Raw genomic sequence first — 18,352 nt, 5'->3', positions numbered from 1 at the left:
GCGGTGATCTATAAATACAACCTCCAATTTTCACGGTCGAACCTTTACCATGTGGTAGTGGCCTGGTCCGTTGTGAAATCTGTGCCAGCTCGTGTTAGCTGTGGTCAGACGGGCAGAGTCTGGGAGCTCGAAGAGGGAGGCGGTATCGGCCGCATCAAAGAAGCGAGACGTTTTTATTAACTTTCAAAGATAGCTGAATTATTGTTCCCTAATCTGATAGGAAATGATAATACGTAAGTTTATCCATGGCGTGTAAAGATGCCGTTTCAGTTCGGACTGAAACGACTGCATTTTAAGAGCTTGTTGTGAGTGATAAATTAGATTATTTTTGTTCCCCTGACAAAGTGCAGAAGTAGGAGGTTAGTTGGCAGTAATTGTTTCATTCCTTCCAAAATTTAATTTACAACCAATTTTATTTTGTCCAAATCTTGATGCAGTGCTGACACACAGCTACTGATAAGCAGCAGCATCTGTTTTCTGGTCTGTGCTGCTCGGTTGCTGGGTATGGGCTGGGTTTGTCTGTGCCTCTGTTTCCCTGGAACCCAGGCTTGTTCCATTAGCCAAACACACAAATAAGGTCATACGGTCAGTCACAAGTGATAGGAGCAGAATGAATCCATTCGGCCCATCAAGGCCGGCACGGTGGCACAGCGGGTAGAGCTGCTGCCTCACAGCGCCGGAGACCCGGGTTCCATCCCGACCAAGGGTGCTGTCTGTACGGAGTTTGTACGTTCTCCCCGTGACCTTCCCCGGTCACTGCGGGACTGTCGTATGTTGAAAGACTGGAGCGACTAGGCTTGTATACACTGGAATTTAGAAGGATGAGAGGGGATCTTATCGAAACGTATAAGATTATTAAGGGATTGGACACGTCATAGGCAGGAAACATGTTCCCAATGTTGGCGGAGTCCAGAACCAGGGGCCACAGTTTAAGAATAAGGGGTAGGCCATTTAGAACGGAGATGAGGAAAATCTTTTTCAGTCAGAGAGTTGTGAATCTGTGGAATTCTCTGCCTCAGAAGGCAGTGGAGGCTGATTCTCTGAATGCATTCAAGAGAGAGCTGGATAGAGCTCTTAAGGATAGCGGAGTCAGGGGGTATGGGGAGAAGGCAGGAACGGGGTACTGATTGAGAATGATCAGCCATGATCACATTGAATGGCGGTGCTGGCTCGAAGGGCCAAATGGCCTCCTCCTGCACCTATTGTCTATTGTCTAGTCCATAATAATGAGTTGGCCAAACTGAATTGGAGTGGTGGCCCTGGAGTTACAGATGGAGCCGGCACTGCACGAAGGTCCAACCTCCTTCCTGCCAGGCACTTGTGAATCAGATATGTTTATGGTCACCATTACCGGACGCTGGGTTTTCATTCCAGATTTATGTAATTAGTTGAATTTCCATTCTCCAGCTGTCACACTGAGATTCACATCCTTGCCTCTGGATTGAAGGCTGTGGTCTCCTGGTGATAATTCAGTGATTTAACCTCGAGCCTACTGTGTCCATAACGTCTGAACAAGGGCCCCGACACGAAACGGCACCCATCGCTTCCCTCCACAGATGCTGCCTGACCCGCTGAGTTACTCCAGCACTCTGTGAAATGTCACCTATCCATGTTCTCCACAGATGCTGCCTGACCCGCTGAGTTACTCCAGCACTCTGTGAAACATCACCTATCCAAGTTCTCCACAGATGCTGCCTGACCCATTGAGTTACTCCAGCATTTTACATTAGAAACATAGAAACGTGGAAAATAGGTGCAGGAGGAGTCCATTCAGCCCTTCGAGCCAGCATCGCCATTCATTGTGATCATGGCTGATTATCCACAATCAGTAACCCGTGCCTGCCTTCTCCCCATATCCCTTGATTCCGCTAGCCCCTAGAGCTCTATCTAACTCTCTTTTAAATTCATCCAGTGAATTGGCCTCCACTGCCCTCTGTGGCAGAGAATTCCACAAATTCACAACTTTCTGGATGAAAACGTTTCTTTTCACCTCAGTTTTAAATGGCCTCCCCTTTATTCTTAGACTGTGTGGCCCCTGGTTCTGGACTCCCCCAACATTGGGAACATTTTTCCTGCATCTAGTTTGTCCAGTCCTTTTGTGTCTATCATCAGTGTAAACCAGCATCTGCAGTTCCTTCTTACATAATAAATATTGGACCTACTCTTCTTCAAAGCCTGAGTTACTCCAGCATTTTGTGTCTATCTTCAGCATCCATAACATTGCTGGTTTAGTTTAGTTTAGTTTAGTTTGGAGACAGCGCAGAAACAGGCCCTTCGGCCCACCGAGTCCGCACCGACCAGTGATCCCCGCACACTAACACTATCCTACGCACGCCAGGGGAAATTTACACACACTCGGCCCCGCTCCCCGAACACACTCTGTTAGCCTACACTGTCCGGGCCTACACTGTCCGGGCCTACACTGTCCGGGCCTACAGTGTCCGGGCCTACAGTGTCCGGGCCTAATACGGGACAAACATATTTAGCCCAAAATACGGGATGTCCCTGCTAATACGGGCCAGTTGGCAACCCCAGTTCAGCCAAACCCATCCATGCTAACCAAGATGCCCCATCTAAGCACGTCTAATTTGCCTGAAGATGTATCCTGACCCAAAATGTCAGCCACCCTTTTCCTTCAGAGAAGCTGCCTGACCTGCTGAGTTACTCCAGCACTTTGTGTCTATCTCATTTGCCTGCACTTTGTCCATTTGCCTCCAAACCTGTCCTATCCGTGTACCTGTCCAAATGTCTTTTAAATGTTGTTATTTTACCAGCCTCAACTACCTCCTCTGGCAGCTAGTTCCACATACACCCACCACCCTCAGGTTCCTATTAAATCCCTCTCCTCTCATCTTAAACCTAGTTCTGGTCCACTCGTTCTCGATTCCCCTACTCTGGGTAAAAGGCTACGTACCTTCACCCTGCCTGTTCCCCTCATGATTTTATACACCTGCTCTTTCCTCACCCCACTCCCCTCCACCTCCACACACACACACACACACACACACACACACACACACACACACACACACACACACACACACACACACACACACACACACACACACACACACCCACCCCACACACACCCACCCACACACACACACACACACACACACACACACACACACACACACACACACACACACACACACACACACACACACACACACACACACACACACCACACACACAAACACTCACACACACACACATAGACACGGACACTTGCACACACACGCACATAGACAAGGACACACACACGCACACACACACACACACACGCACGCACGCATTGACACACTGACACACACACATACACCCAGGCACACGCACGCACACGGACACATGCACACGGACACACACACACATAGACACGGACACACACATGCACACACATACACATAGACACGGACACACACACACACGACTCACACAAGCACATAACAGAGATACACTCACACACATATATACACACACACTGATACACAAACGTCTACTCTCACACACACACACCTCCCCCACCCCACCCCAGCCCAGCCCCTCCCCACTGACACCCACCACAAGGGTCTGCTCCCTTCCCTTGTCTACCTTATTAATTCCTTTAATCGTCTTGAAACCTCGATTAGCTCATCTTTTAATCTGCTAAACTCAAGGGGCTGTAAGCTTTGTCTGTGCAACCTGTCCTCATGCCTAAACCTGTTTAACCCCTTTCATCGTTAGCCTGGATATGCAAACCGCGACCAACAGTATCTCTCTGCACCTTTGATGTCAAAAGACCCTGTCTGATCATCACCAGTAGGGTATGGGGGCATCCCTCCTTGGAGTTCATTGGGTGGGGATTTCATGGGTTTCCATTGGCAACTGGTTGCCTCTACTATTTCCAAAAGTTACAAATCCTTATCCCTTAAAAGCTGCACAAATCTCTGACCTACACCACGAATAATTATAGGTTTAATATTGCTGCAAACTCCATTTGTCAAGCACAGACTCCAGAGGTGTAAATGAATGTTGATTGACCACACCTGGAGTACTGTGTGCAGTTGTACAGGGCCCTAGTGAGACCGCACCTGGAGTACTGTGTGCAGTTTTGGTCTCCAAATTTGAGGAAGGATATTCTTGCTATTGAGGGCGTGCAGCGTAGGTTTACTAGGTTAATTCCCGGAATTGCGGGACTGTCGTATGTTGAAAGACTGGAGCGACTGGGCTTGTATACGCTGGAATTTAGAAGGATGAGAGAGGATCTTATCGAAACATATAAGATTATTAAGGGATTGGACACGTTAGAGGCAGGAAACATGTTCCCAGTGTTGGGGGAGTCCAGAACCAGGGGCCACAGTTTAAGAATAAGGGGTAGGCCATTTAGAACGGAGATGAGGAAATACTTTTTAGGTCAGAGAGTTGTAAATCTGTGGAATTCTCTGCCTCAGAAGGCAGTGGAGGCCAATTCTCTGGATGCTTTCAAGAGAGAGCTGGACAGAGCTCTTAAAGATAGCGGAGTCAGGGGGTATGGGGAGAAGGCAGGAACGTGTTACTGATTGTGGCGGTGCTGGCTCGAAGGGCCGAAGGGCCGAATGGCCAACTCCTGCACCTATTGTCTATTGATTGAATGAATGAATGAATGAATGAATGAATGAATGAATGAGTTTATTGGCCAAGTATGTGCACATACAAGGAATGTGCCTTGGTGCTCCGCTCACAAATGACAACACAAACATACAGTTAACAATTAAGAATAAAGCATAACCACATCAAACAATATGGATACAACATTACGGTCTAAACATGTGGGTGAAAATAAACCAGAGCAAAAAAGAGACTACAGACTTTGGTTATTGAGTAGAACTATCACTTGTGGATAAAAGCTCCTAGCTTTCCCCACTGTGACTGATGGGAGACTTTAACAGTGGACGCTTTGCTTGCCAACAAGCCCTCTTAGTTGAGTTTAGTTTAGAGATACATGGCGGAAACAGACCCTTTGGCCCACCGGATCCGCGCCGCCCAGCGATCCCCGCACACTAACACTATCCTACACCCACGAGGGACAATTTACATTTACACCAAGCCTATAGGGCGGCACGGTGGCGCAGCGGTAGAGTTGCTGCCTTACAGCGAATGCAGCGCCGGAGACCCGGGTTCCATCCCGACTACGGGCGCTGTCTGTACGAAGTTTGTACGTTCTCCCCGTGACCTGCGTGGGTTTTCTCCAAGTTCTTCGGTTTCCTCCCACACTCCAAAGACGTGCAGGTTTGTAGGTTAATTGGCTTGGTATAAGTGTAAATTGTCCCTAGTGTGTGTAGGATAGTGTTAGTGTGCGGGGATCGCTGGTCGGTGCGGACCCGGTGGGCCGAAGGGCCTGTTTCCGCGCTGTATCTCTGAACTAAACTGAACTAAACAACTAACCTACAAACCTGCACGTCTTTGGAGCGTGGGAGGAAACCGAAGATCTTGGAGAAAATCCATGCAGGTCACGGGGAGAACGTACAAACTCCGTACAGACGGTGCCCGTAGTCAGGATGGAGCCCGGGTCTCTGGCGCCGTGAGGCAGCAACTCTACCGCTGCGCCACCGTGCCGACCTAGTGAACGAGGGGCACAGCTGCAAATTGTGAAGCTAGAAGAAGGAATGTAGGTGGTACGGGGGGAGGGGAGGAGGGGAGGAGGAGGGGAGGGGAGAAACAACTGTGTGGATGGGGCACTGTTGTGGTGGAGATGGGGAGGGTTTTCTAGTCACACTAAATTGCAGAAGTCAATGTTCATACCGCTGGGGTGTAAGCTGCCCAAGCGAAATATGAGGTGCTGTTCCTCCAATTTGCGCTGGGCCTCACTCTGACAATGGAGGAGGCCCAGGACAGAAAGGTCAGTGTGGGAGTGGGAGGGGGAGTTAAAATGGTTGATAACTGGGAGATCAAGGCAAGCCTTGGTGAACCGAGTGCAAGTGTTCCGTCAAACGGTTGCCGAGTCTACGCTTGGACTGGCAGACGTACAGGAGGCAATCATTTTACTGAACTATATGCAAACAAAATAACCTCACTGTATCTTGGCTACACTAAAGAATCATTGAACCATCTGTAAGAAGGAACCGCAGATGCTGGTTTACACCGGAGACAGACACAAAAATGCTGGAGTAACTCAGCGGGTCAGGCAGCATCTGTGGAGAACATGGTTAGGTGACATTTCACAGAGTGCTGGAGTAACTCAGCGGGTCAGGCAGCATCTGTGGAGAACATGGATAGGTGACGTTTCACAGAGTGCTGGAGTAACTCAGCGGGTCTGGCAGCATCTGTGGAGAAGGAATGGGTGACGTTTCGGGTCGAGACCCTTCTTCAGAATCTGGAGGTGTGCGTTTGGCGTTGTACCCGAGGGCGGGTCGGTTTCTGATGCTCGTGTCGTTCCAGTGCCCGATTTTCACCACTTGGAACATCCTCGACCCTTGGCAGGACAACTGTGATATCAGTAATTAGTACCACGCAATAGCCTTGAAAGTGCCTACATTAAACGGGTCTGAAGAAGGGTCTCGACCCGAAACGTCACCTATCCATGTTCTCCACAGATGCTGCCTGTCCCGCTGAGTTACTCCAGCATTTTGTGATAAATTAAACATAATCTCTTTGCAAACTATTTACCCATATGCCACTCAGAACATCTTTAAAACAGCGCTCCAGGATAGAGTACCCTCAGCACCAAAACGCCTAGCAGTGAATCACTGAGCTAGTTAGTGGGTTAAACAATACTGCCACAGGAGTAGAACATCCTATCTGCCAAATGTTAAGGCCTTACAAGTACTTTTTACTCCCCAGTCCAAACCACCATCTTCCAGGTCAATTCTGTTTACATTTGTAACCGAAGAAACATAGAAACATAGAAAATAGGTGCAGGAGGAGGCCATTCGGCCCTTCGAGCCAGCACCGCCATTCAATATGATCATGGCTGATCATTCTCAATCAGTGCCCCGTTCCTGCTTTCTCCCCCATATCCCTTGATTCCATTATCCCTAAGAGCTAAGAACATTAAACAAGCCTAAAATCGTAATGTGTAGGGAGGAACAGCAGATGCTGTTTGAAACCAAAGATAGACACAAAATGCTGGAGTAACTCAGCGGGTCAGGCAGCATCTCTGGAGAACGTGGATAGGTGACGTTTCACAGAGTGCTGGAGTAACTCAGTGGGTCAGGCAGCATCTGTGGAGAACGTGGATAGGTGACGTTTCACAGAGTGCTGGAGTAACTCAGCGGGTCAGGCAGCATCTCTGGAGAGAAGGAATGGGTGACGTTTCGGGTCGAGACCCTTCTTCAGACAGACGTCAGTGGGGAGGGAGATACAGAGATAAGGACTTGTGAAGGTGTGAAAACTGAGGGAGATTAATATATTAAAAATGCTATTATGTTAAGTTACACGTTTTTGTTCTGTATAAATTGTAGGGGGATCAGGAACCAGAGAACATAGATTTAATGTGTAGGAAGGAACTGTTGGTTCTGGTTTACACTGAAGATAGACACAAAATGCTGGAGTAACTCAGCGGGTCAGGCAGCATCTGTGGAGAGAAGGAATGGGTCTCGACTCATAATGTCACCCGTTCCTTCTCTACAGTGATACTGCCTGACCCGCTGTGTTACTCCAGCATTTTGTGTCTCCCATCAGACATAGATCTAAGATGAGAAGGGAAAGATTTAATAGGTACCTGATGCGCAACATTTTCACATAGAGGGTGGAGGGTGGGGTTGCCAACTGTCCCGTATTAGCCGGGACATCCCTTATTTTGGGCTAAATTGGTTTGTCCCGTATGGGACCACCCTTGTCCCGTATTAGGCCTGGACGGCGCTGTAGGCCCGGACACTGTAGGCCCGGATACTGTAGGCCCGGACACTGTACGCCCGGATACTGTAGGCCTGGACACTGTAGGCCCAGACACTGTAGGCCCGGACGCTGTAGGCCCAGACACTGTAGGCCCGGACGCTGTAGGCCCGGACACTGCAGGCCCAGACACTGTAGGCCCGGACGCTGTAGGCCCAGACACTGTAGGCCCGGACGCTGTAGGCCCGGACACTGCAGGCCCAGACACTGTAGGCCCGGACACTGTAGGCCCGGACGCTGTAGGCCCGGACACTGCAGGCCCAGACACTGCAGGCCCAGACACTGTAGGCCCGGATACTGTAGGCCCGGACACTGTAGGCCCGGACACTGCAGGCCCGGACACTGTAGGCCCGGACACTGTAGGCCCGGACGCTGTAGGCCCGGACACTGCAGGCCCAGACACTGCAGGCCCAGACACTGTAGGCCCAGATACTGTAGGCCCGGACACTGTAGGCCCGGACACTGTAGGCCCGGACGCTGTACGCCCGGACACTGCAGGCCCGGATGCTGTAGGCCCGGACACTGCAGGCCCAGACACTGTAGGCCCGGACACTGTAGGCCCGGACGCTGTAGGCCCGGACACTGTAGGCCCCAACGTTGTAGGCCCGGATGCTGTAGGCCCGGACACTGTGTGCCCGGACACTGTAGGCCCGGGCGCCACCTAACGGAGGTTGCGTAATAACCCGCCTCCCGGCCCGGGCGGCCGCCATTGGTGGAGCGGGAGCACGTGGCCGCTGGCTGGGTGAGGTCACGTGGGGCGCGTGGCGGAGACGTTACCCTTTGCCCCGTATTTGGGAGTGAGGAAGTTGGCAACACTAGTGGTGGGTGTGTAGAACGATCTGCCAGAGGAGGTAGTTGAGGCTCGATAACAACATTGAAAAGACACTTAGACAGGGGAAGATTTACGGAGATATGGGCCGAGCGCGGGCAAATGGGGAACCGCTTACATTTGGGCTGAGGGCCTGTTTTCGTGCTGTATGGATCTATGACTTTGTGTACTTGTATTTAGGAAAAATTGCAATTATCAAGGCACTTTAGTTTTAGCCTTATCACTGCAAACCTCCCTCTGTTAATCTCAAATGATTTTTGATTAGTCACAGAGTGATACAGTGTGGAAACAAGCCCTTCGGCCCAACTTGCCCACACCGGCCAACATGTCCAAGCTACACTAGTCCCACCTTGGTCCATATCCCTCCAAACCTGTCCCATCCATGTACCTGTCTAAATGTTTCTTACACGATGGGACAGTCCCAGCCTCAACTACCTCTGGCAGCTCGATCCATACACCCACCACCCTCTGTGTGAAAAAAGTACCCCTCGGATTCCTATTAATTCTTTTCCCCTTCACCTTGAACCTATGTCCTCTGGTCCTCGATTCCCCTACTCTGGGCAAAAGACAATAGACAATAGGTGCAGGAGGAGGCCATTCGGCCCTTCGAGCCAGCACCACCATTCAATGTGATCATGGCTGATCATTCTCAATCAGTACCCCATTCCTGCCTTCTCCCCATACCCCCTGACTCCGCTATCCTAAAGAGCTCTATCAAGCTCTCTCTTGAATGCATCCAGAGAATTGGCCTCCACTGCCTTCTGAGGCAGGGAATTCCGCAGATTCACAACCCTCTGACTGAAGAGGTTTTTCCTCAAGAGATTAATTATAAGATAGGTTTGGACATGTGTGTCAGTAATGAAAGATAAGGAGTTTCAGACCTAACTCTACTGTTGGGCATTTCTAAAGGGTGCAGGTGTTTTAGGTTAAGCCACATAGTTCTGTGGGATTGATGAGACTTCACTGATGTTATTTTTTCCTTTCTGCTGCAAGCCATCAATGCACCTGAATGCAGAGATTGCACACATTTTCTTGGCTTTTGACTTTTGTCCTAGATATGAAAGTTTGATCTATTTATGAAAGTTCTGTCCTACTTGTGAAAGTTTAACCTACATATGAAAGTCTGACTTTTACTTCTAGGGCAAAAGAGTGTGTGATAAATGGACAAGCTATACAAAGCCAGCAATAATTTAGAAAGATAGAAACATAGAAAATAGGTGCAGGAGGAGGCCAGTGAATTGGCCTCCACTGCCCTCTGTGGCAGAGAATTCCACAGATTCATAACTCTCTGGGTGAAAAAGTTTCATCTCACCTCAGTTTTAAATGGCCTCCCCTTTATTTTTAGACTGTGTGGCCCGTGGTTCTGGACTACCCCAACATTGGGAACATTTTTCCCACATCTAGCTTGTCCAGTCCTTTTATAATTTTATTGGGATTGGGTGATGTTTCGGGTCGAGTCTCATCAGTCTGAAGAAGGGCCTCAATCCAAAACATCACCTATCCATGTTCTCCACAGATGCTGCCTGACCCACTGAGTTACTCCAGCACTCTGTGAAACGTCACCTATCCATGTTCTCCATAGATGCTGCCTGACCCGCTGAGTTACTCCAGATTTTTGTGTCTACCTTTGTGCATATATATATGTATTTATGTGTGCATGTATGTATATATATGTATATCTTTATCCACTCTGGTCAGTGGTCTGCTTTCAGTTCCTTTATCTGTGTCGTTTGCCTCCTGCAGACTTGGAACAGAGACCACGATGACACAGCATCAACGCGTTCAGGAGGGACCCCCGGACCCTCGAGTGGGGGCCACACATCACACAGTGGGGACAACAGTAGTGAACAAGGTGAGCAAACACAGGCTGATGCCAGGCCCTTACGGCCACTGTACAGTCATAGAGTGATGCAGTATGGAAACAGCCCAACTCGCCCACACCGGCCCACATGTCCCAGCTACACTAGTCCCATCTGCCCGCGCTTGGTCCATATCCCTCCACACCTGTCCTATCCATGTACCTGTCTAACTGTTTCTTAAACGTTGGGATAGTCCCAGCCTCAACTACCTCATCTGGCAGCTCGTTCCACCCACCCACCACCCTCTGTGTGAAAAAGCTACCCCTCGGATTCCTGTTAAATCTTTTCCTTGAACCTATATCCTCTTGTCCTCGATTCCCCTACTCAGTGAATGGTCAATGTCTCCCACCCCTTCCCCTCATCCCCCCTCCCCTCACCCCAATCCTCTACCCAACCCTCTCCTCTCCCCAACCCTCTCCTCTCCCCAACCCTCTCCTCTCCCCAACCCTCTCCTCTCCCCAACCCTCTCCTCTCCCCAACCCTCTCCTCTCCCCAACCCTCTCCTCTCCCCAACCATCTCCTCTCCCCAACCCCCTGTCCCCAACCCTCTCCTCTCCCCACCCCCCTGTCCCCACCCTCCTCTCCCCAACCCTCTCCTCTCCCCACCCCCCTGTCCTCTTCCCCCAACCTGCTCTCTGCCCCGTCTGTCCTTTCCCCCAACATTACCCCAATCCCCCTCCCCACCCTCCCCACCCTCCCCACCCTCCTCACCCTCCCCACCCCCCACCCTCCTCTCCCCTCTCCCCACCCTCCTCTCCCCTCTCCCCACCCTCCTCTCCCCTCTCCCCACCCTCCCCACCCTCCCCACCCTCCCCACCCTCCTCACCCTCCTCACCCTCCCCACCCTCCCCACCCTCCTCACCCTCCCCACCCCCCACCCTCCTCTCCCCTCTCCCCACCCTCCTCTCCCCTCTCCCCACCCTCCTCTCCCCTCTCCCCACCCTCCTCTCCCCTCTCCCCACCCTCCTCTCCCCTCTCCCCACCCTCCTCTCCCTTCTCCCCACCCTCCTCTCCCCTCTCCCCTCTCCCCACCCTCCTCTCCCCTCTCCCCACCCTCCTCTCCCCTCTCCCCACCCTCCTCTCCCCTCTCCCCACCCTCCTCTCCCCTCTCCCCCCTCCCCTCTCCCCCCTCCCCTCTCCTCCCTCCCCTCTCCTCCCTCCCCTCTCGCTGAGTTATGTGCCCCTGGCCTCCCTCCCCAGCCTCCCTCCCCAGCCTCCTCCCCCCCTCAGCTTGCACTGAGGCCAGCCACTGGAGAGCGGGCTTTGTGTGTGTGTAGGCATGCAAGGCTTATTTGGACCTGCTGCCTTTTATAATTTAGGCCTTTTAGAAAGTGGGTTTGTAGTTCCATTTGTACGCGGTCTAATGGCACAAAGGAATATTTGCGCATTTTTTGTTCTTGAATGATCACAGTCTAGGGTTAAACCTCCACACCACTAGTGATGGATTTGGTGTGTGTGTGTGTGTGTGTGTGTGTGTGTGTGTGTGTGTGTGTGTGTGTGTGTGTGTGTGTGTGTGTGTGTGTGTGTGTGTGTGTGTGTGTGCGTGTGTGTGTGCGCATGTCTGTGTGAGTGTGTGTGTTTGCATTTCTGTGTGTGTGTGTGTGCGTGTGTGCTTGTGTGTGTGTGTATGTCTGTGTTTGTGTGTGTGTGCTTGCATGTCTGTGTGTGTGTTTGTGTGCCTGTGTGTGTGTGTGTGTGTGTGTGTGTGTGTGTGTGTGTGTGTGTGTTTGGATGTCTGTGTGTGTGTGTGTGTGTGTGTGTGTGTGTGCGCGCGCTTGTGCATGTGTGTGCGCACACGTGTGTGTTTGTTTATTTGTGCGTATGTGTCTGTTAGTGTGTGTGCATATTTGAGTGTGCATGGTGTGAGTGTGCACATGTGTAACTATTTGCCTGTGTGGTGTGTGCATGTATGCATGTGGGTGTGTTTGCCTGTGAGTAGGGTTTGGATTTGTGTGCGTGTGCATGTGCGTGTATATGTGTACATGTGTGTGCGTGCAGTGTGTGTGTACAGTATGCACGTGTGTTTGCGTTTGTGTGATTGAGATCAGTGTCCACTTGTGAATGTGTGCGTGTGCGTGCAGTGTGTGTGTGCGTACAGTATGCATGTGTGTATGCGTGTGTGTGAGTGCTTATGTGTGCATGCAGCACGTGTGTGTATGTGCAGTGTGTGTGCTTGTGTTATTACCTGAGTATAGTGTGTCTGTGTGTTTGTGTACGTGTGCACAAGGGGTGTGGGTGCAGTGTGTGTATGTGGACATCCATGCATGCGTGTGATTGCACAAGTCCAATGTTTACGTGTCTTTGTGTGTGTGTGCGTGTGTGTGCGTGTGTGTATGGGCACATATATGTCTTTGTGTGATTGCCTGAGAGCAGTGTTTACGTGTGAGTGCGCGTGTGCGAGCGTGTGTCAGTGTGTGTGTGCGTGCGCGTGTCCGTGTGCATGTGCGTGCGTGCGTGTGCGTGTGTGATAAGCCGGAAGGAGAAGGCGTGCATCTATTATTGAAGGGGACATTAGGATGGTGGATGAGGAGAGGGGGCTGGCTGACCTTCTGGGTGACTGAGCAAGGGCTCAGTGGTGGCAGCAGCTTGCCTTCTACACACTCACACTCATACTCACACTCACACTCACACTCATACTCACACTCACACTCACACTCACACTCACACGTACACACGTACACACACACTCACACTCACACTCATACTCATACTCACACTCACACTCATACTCACACTCACACTCACACTCACACTCACATACACACGTACACACACACTCACACTCACACTCACATACACACGTACACACACACACACACACACACACACACACACACACACACACACACACACACACACACACACACACACACACACACACACACACACACACACACACACACACACACACACACACACACAGCCAGCTGTCAGTGGAGTAATTGTGAGGTGGGATGCTCCATGCTGATTGGAGCAGTTAATGAGCACATTTTGTGCAAGGTTTCGGCTGTTGCTTGACCTCTGCTCTTTATTGACCGATCTGACACTCCATTTTTCATGTTCATCCAATTATCATTTGGCGGCAGTGTGGACCTGTCATCTCCATACTCTCTGACCCCCCCACAACACAACACAACACAACACAGCCCCGCCAGCAGACGGTGAGCTTAAACTCACAAGAAAGCACTTACATGTAGGACACAACTGCTGGCTTAAACCGCAGACAGACACAGAGTGCTGGAGCAACTCAGTGGGTCAGGCAGCATCACTGGAGAACATGGATAGGTGACGTTTCACAGAGTGCTGGAGTAACTCAGTGGGTCAGGCAGCATCTGTGGAGAACATGGATAGGTGACGTTTTGGGTAGAGACCCTTCTTCAGACTGAGAGTCAGGGGAGAGGGGAATTGAATTGAATTGAATAAATGTTATTAGCCAAGTATGTTTACATACAAGGAATGTGCCTTATATGTTCAGGTGTACATATTTGGCTAATAAAATTTATTTTATTATACATACATGTACACGTGTACATACATTTTATTATACATACATGCACACACACATTTTATTATACATACATGTACACGTGCGTACATACATTTTATTATACATGCATGTACACATGTGTACATACATTTTATTATACATACACGTATACATGTGTACATACATTTTATTATACATGCGTGTACACTTGTATACATACATTTTATTATACATATGTGTACACATGTGTACATTCATTGTATTATACGTACATGTACACACGTGTACATACATTTTATTATATATGCATGTACACTTGTATACATACATTTTATTATACATGCGTGTACACATGCGCACATACATTGCATTATACATACATGTACACACGTGTACATACATTTTATTATACATACATGTACATGTGCACGTACAAGGAATGTGCCTTGGTGCTCCGCTCGCAAGTAACAACACGACATACAGTAAACAGTAAAGAATAAAGCATTATTATTTAAACATTGCAAGGAGGTTGTCAGGAGGAATGAATGGAAGATGTGCAGAAAGCAAGGATGATCAGTGAAACGTGTGGCCCAGAGTTGGCCATTGTTGGGTGTGGGACGGGTGATTTACAGAGCTGGCAATACCGAGTTAAATTAAAATCTGAGACTAACCTCACGATTTCCACACGGTTCCTCACTATCAAAACAGGAAACATCAACACTTTTTATCGCAATTAATAGTCCAGCAAGGATCACTCTCATCAATTTTTAATTTACTTTAGTTTAGAGATACAAGTCATGCAGAATAGGAGCAGAATTAGGCCATTCGGCCCATTAAGTCCACTCTGCCATTCAATCATGGCTGATCTATCTCTCCCTCCTAACCCCATTCTCCTGCCTTCTCCCCATAACCCCTGACACCCGCACTAATCAAGAATCTATCTATCTCTGCTTTAAAAATATCCACTGACTTGTGGCCTCCACAGCCGTCTGTGGCAAAGAATTCCACAGATTCACCGCCCTCTGACTGAAGAAATTCCTCCTCGTCTCCTTCCTAAAAGAACGTCCTTTAATTCTGAGGCTGTGCCCTCTGGTCCAGCACTCTGTCTTTTGATTACAGTGAGCAGCTTGTTCTGTGTGTGACCACATCTAATCACACCACACATGATACAATCGATGGTCTTCTGGAACAGTCGGCAGAGAGTCGCCATCTTCCAGCGCCATCTCACAACCTCCAAGGCTTCCAAGGAGAAGGGATGCCATGTTTGTCTGGCACTTTCTGAGCTCCAGCAAACGAGAGGGGGAAATGTGTGTAGGAAAGAGCCGCAGATGCTGGTTGAAATCGAAGGTAGACACAGAGTGCTGGAGTAACTCAGCGGGTCAGGCAGCATCTGTGGAGGACATGGATAGGTGACGTTTCACAGAGTGCTGGAGTAACTCAGCGGGTCAGGCAGCATCTCTGGAGAACATGGATAGGTGACGTTTCACAGAGTGCTGGAGTAACTCAGCGGGTCAGGCAGCATCTGTGGAGAAGGAATGGGTGAAGTTTCGGGTCGAGACCCTTCTTCAGACTTTGCTGGCTTTACCTTGCACTAAGCGTTCTTGTCTCGATCCGAAACGTCACCCATTCCTTCTCTCCACAGATGCTGCCTGACCCGCTGAGTTACTCCAGCACTCTGTGAAACGTCACCTATCCATGTTCTCCACAGATGCTGCCTGACCCGCTGAGTTACTCCAGCATTTTGAGTCCACCAAGATGGGGAAAATGTTTAGTTTAGTTTATTGTCACGTGTACCGAGGTACAGTGAAAAGCTTTTGTTGCGTGCTAACCAGTCAGTGGAAAGACAATATATGATTACAATCGAGCCGTTTACGGTGTACAGCTACATGATAAGGGAATGTTCAGGACAGATCTCAGATGCTGGTTTAAACTGAATATAAACACAAAATGCCATCTCTGGAGAAAAGGAGTAGGTGACGTTTCGGGTTGAGACAAGAATGTTTAGTGCAAGGTAAAGCCAGCAAAGTCCGATCAAGGATAGTCCGAGGGTCACCAATGAGGTGGCACGGTGGCACAGCGGTAGAGTTGCTGCCTTACAGCGATTGCAGCACCGGAGACTCAGGTTCCATCCTGACTATGGGCGCCATCTGTACGGAGTTTGTACGTTCCCCCCGTGACCTGCGTGGGTTTTCTCCGAGATCTTCGGTTTCCTCCCACACTCCAAAGACGTGCAGGTTTGTAGGTTAATTGGCTGGGCAAATGTAAAAATTGTCCTTAGTGGGTGTAGGATAGTGTTAGTGTGCGGGGATCGCTGGGCAGCACGGACCCGGTGGGCCGAAGGGCCTGTTTCTGCGCTGTATCTCTAAATCTAAAATCTAGATAGTAGTTCAGCACTGCTCTCTGGTTGTGGTAGGATGGTTCAGTTGCCTGATAACAGCCGGGGAAAAAGCTCGTTCGATGTTTTAGAGGAGAGTGGTGAAAAGGACTGGCCCCATAAGCAAGCTTCTGATCATTTAAAAAGGAACAATTGATCCCTGTGAGTGGGCTGTCATTAACACGTATCGACTGATGGCAATTTGTCACGAGCTTAGAAGGTCATCCTGACTGTGGCTGGCTCAGCCTGCCTTCATTGGCTTTTGCTGTTGCCACCGCTGTGTGATGGTTTCAGTTCTACGTGTGTCTAGCATCTGCCCTGAGATGAACGGGGCCATCACGGTGGCGCGGCGGTAGAGTTGCTGCCTCACAGCGCCAGAGACCCGGGTTCCATCCCGACCACGGGTGCTGTCTGTGGTTGAGTTTAGTTTAGAGACACAGCGTGGAACCAGTGTTCTCCAAGTCCGCACCGACCAGCGATCCCCGCACACTAACACTATCCTACACACACACACACACTGGGGCCAGCTTACACTTACAACTCACCAAGCAAATGAACCTTCAAACCTGCACGTCTTTGGAGTGTGGGAGGAAACCGAAGATCTCTGGGAAAACCCACACAGGTCACGGGGAGAATGTACAAACTCCGTACAGACAGTGCCCGTAGTCGGGATGGAACCCGGGTCACCGGCGCTGTGAGGCAGCAACTCTACCGCTGCGCCACCGTGCGTTGTTTGTACGTTCTCCTCGTGACCTGCGTGGGTTTTCTCCGGGTGCTCCGGTTTCCTCCCACACTCCAAAGATGTGCAGGTTTGTAAGCTAACTGGCTCGGTGAATGTAAATTGTTCCTGGTGTGTGTAGGATAGTGTTAGTGTGCGGGGATCGCTGGTCGGCGCGGACCCGGTGGGCCGAAGGGCCTGTTGCCATGCTGTATCTCTAAACTAAACCAAACAGATAGTCACAGATGTCCAGGAAGCTGTGGTCTTCACTGTATTTATGTTGCTGACTATCATGTGCTGGAGGGATACTGTGCATTGCAGAGATCGTGCAGTGAATCCCAGTCTGTTCCAACCCCATTACACCTACCATCCCCATTAGTCAACAGAGACAATAGGTGCAGGAGGAGACCATTCGGCCCTTCGAGCCAGCACCGCCATTCATTGTGATCATGGCTGATCATCCACAATCAGTAACCTGTGCCTGCCTTCTCCCCATATCCCTTGATTCCACTAGCCCCTAGAGCTCTATCTAACTCTTTTAAATCCATCCAGTGAATTGGCCTCCACTGCCCTCTGTGGCAGAGAATTCCACAAATTCACAACTCTCTGGGTGATAAGGTTTTTTTCTCACCTCAGATGCTGGTTTATAAGAAGAAACACACTCTTTCCTGGAGTTACTCAGCGGGTCAGGCAGCCTCTTTAAGTTCTCCAGTGGTGCTGCCTGACCCGCTGAGTTACTCCAGCACTTTGGAACTTGTTGTAATCTAAAGGATGTGATAGAGTGGATGTGGAGAGGATGTTTCCACTAGTGGGAGAGTCTAGGACCAGAGGGCACAGCCTCAGAATTAAAGGGTGTTTCTTCAGGAAGGAGATGAGGAGGAATTCCTTTAGTCAGAGGGTGGTGAATCTGTGGAATTTGTTGGAATTCAGAAGGCAAAGAATCATTGGATGCATTCAAAAGAGAGTTAAATAGAGCTCTTAGGGCTAGCGGAATCAAGGGGTATGGGGAGAAGGCAGGAACGGGGTACTGATTGTGGATGATCAGCCATGATCACAGTGAATGGCGGTGCTGGCTCGAAGGGCTGAATGGCCTCCTCCTGCACCTATTGTCTATGTAAGGCTGTGGAGGGCACGTCAGTGAATATTTTTAAGGCAGAGAAAGATAGATAGATTCTTGATTAGTGCGGGTGTCAGGGGTTATGGGGAGAAGGCAGGAGAATGGGGTTAGGAGGGG

General features: G+C 49.9%; 1 protein-coding gene across 1 annotated transcript in view; it reads left to right on the top strand.

Annotated features, from left to right (window-relative positions):
- LOC144597044 (homeobox protein Meis1) overlaps positions 1-18,352 on the top strand; it is a 211,959-nt gene that overhangs the window by 38,310 nt on the left and 155,297 nt on the right. Inside the window, exon 3 of the mRNA XM_078405959.1 lies at positions 10,424-10,532. Coding sequence (XP_078262085.1) covers positions 10,424-10,532 — 109 coding nt within the window. The remainder of the gene's footprint in view (positions 1-10,423; positions 10,533-18,352) is intronic.

This window comes from Rhinoraja longicauda, chromosome 9 (assembly GCF_053455715.1).
Source record: "Rhinoraja longicauda isolate Sanriku21f chromosome 9, sRhiLon1.1, whole genome shotgun sequence".
Classification (NCBI taxonomy): domain Eukaryota; kingdom Metazoa; phylum Chordata; class Chondrichthyes; order Rajiformes; family Arhynchobatidae; genus Rhinoraja; species Rhinoraja longicauda.
This window is presented reverse-complemented; position numbering and strand designations above follow the sequence as displayed.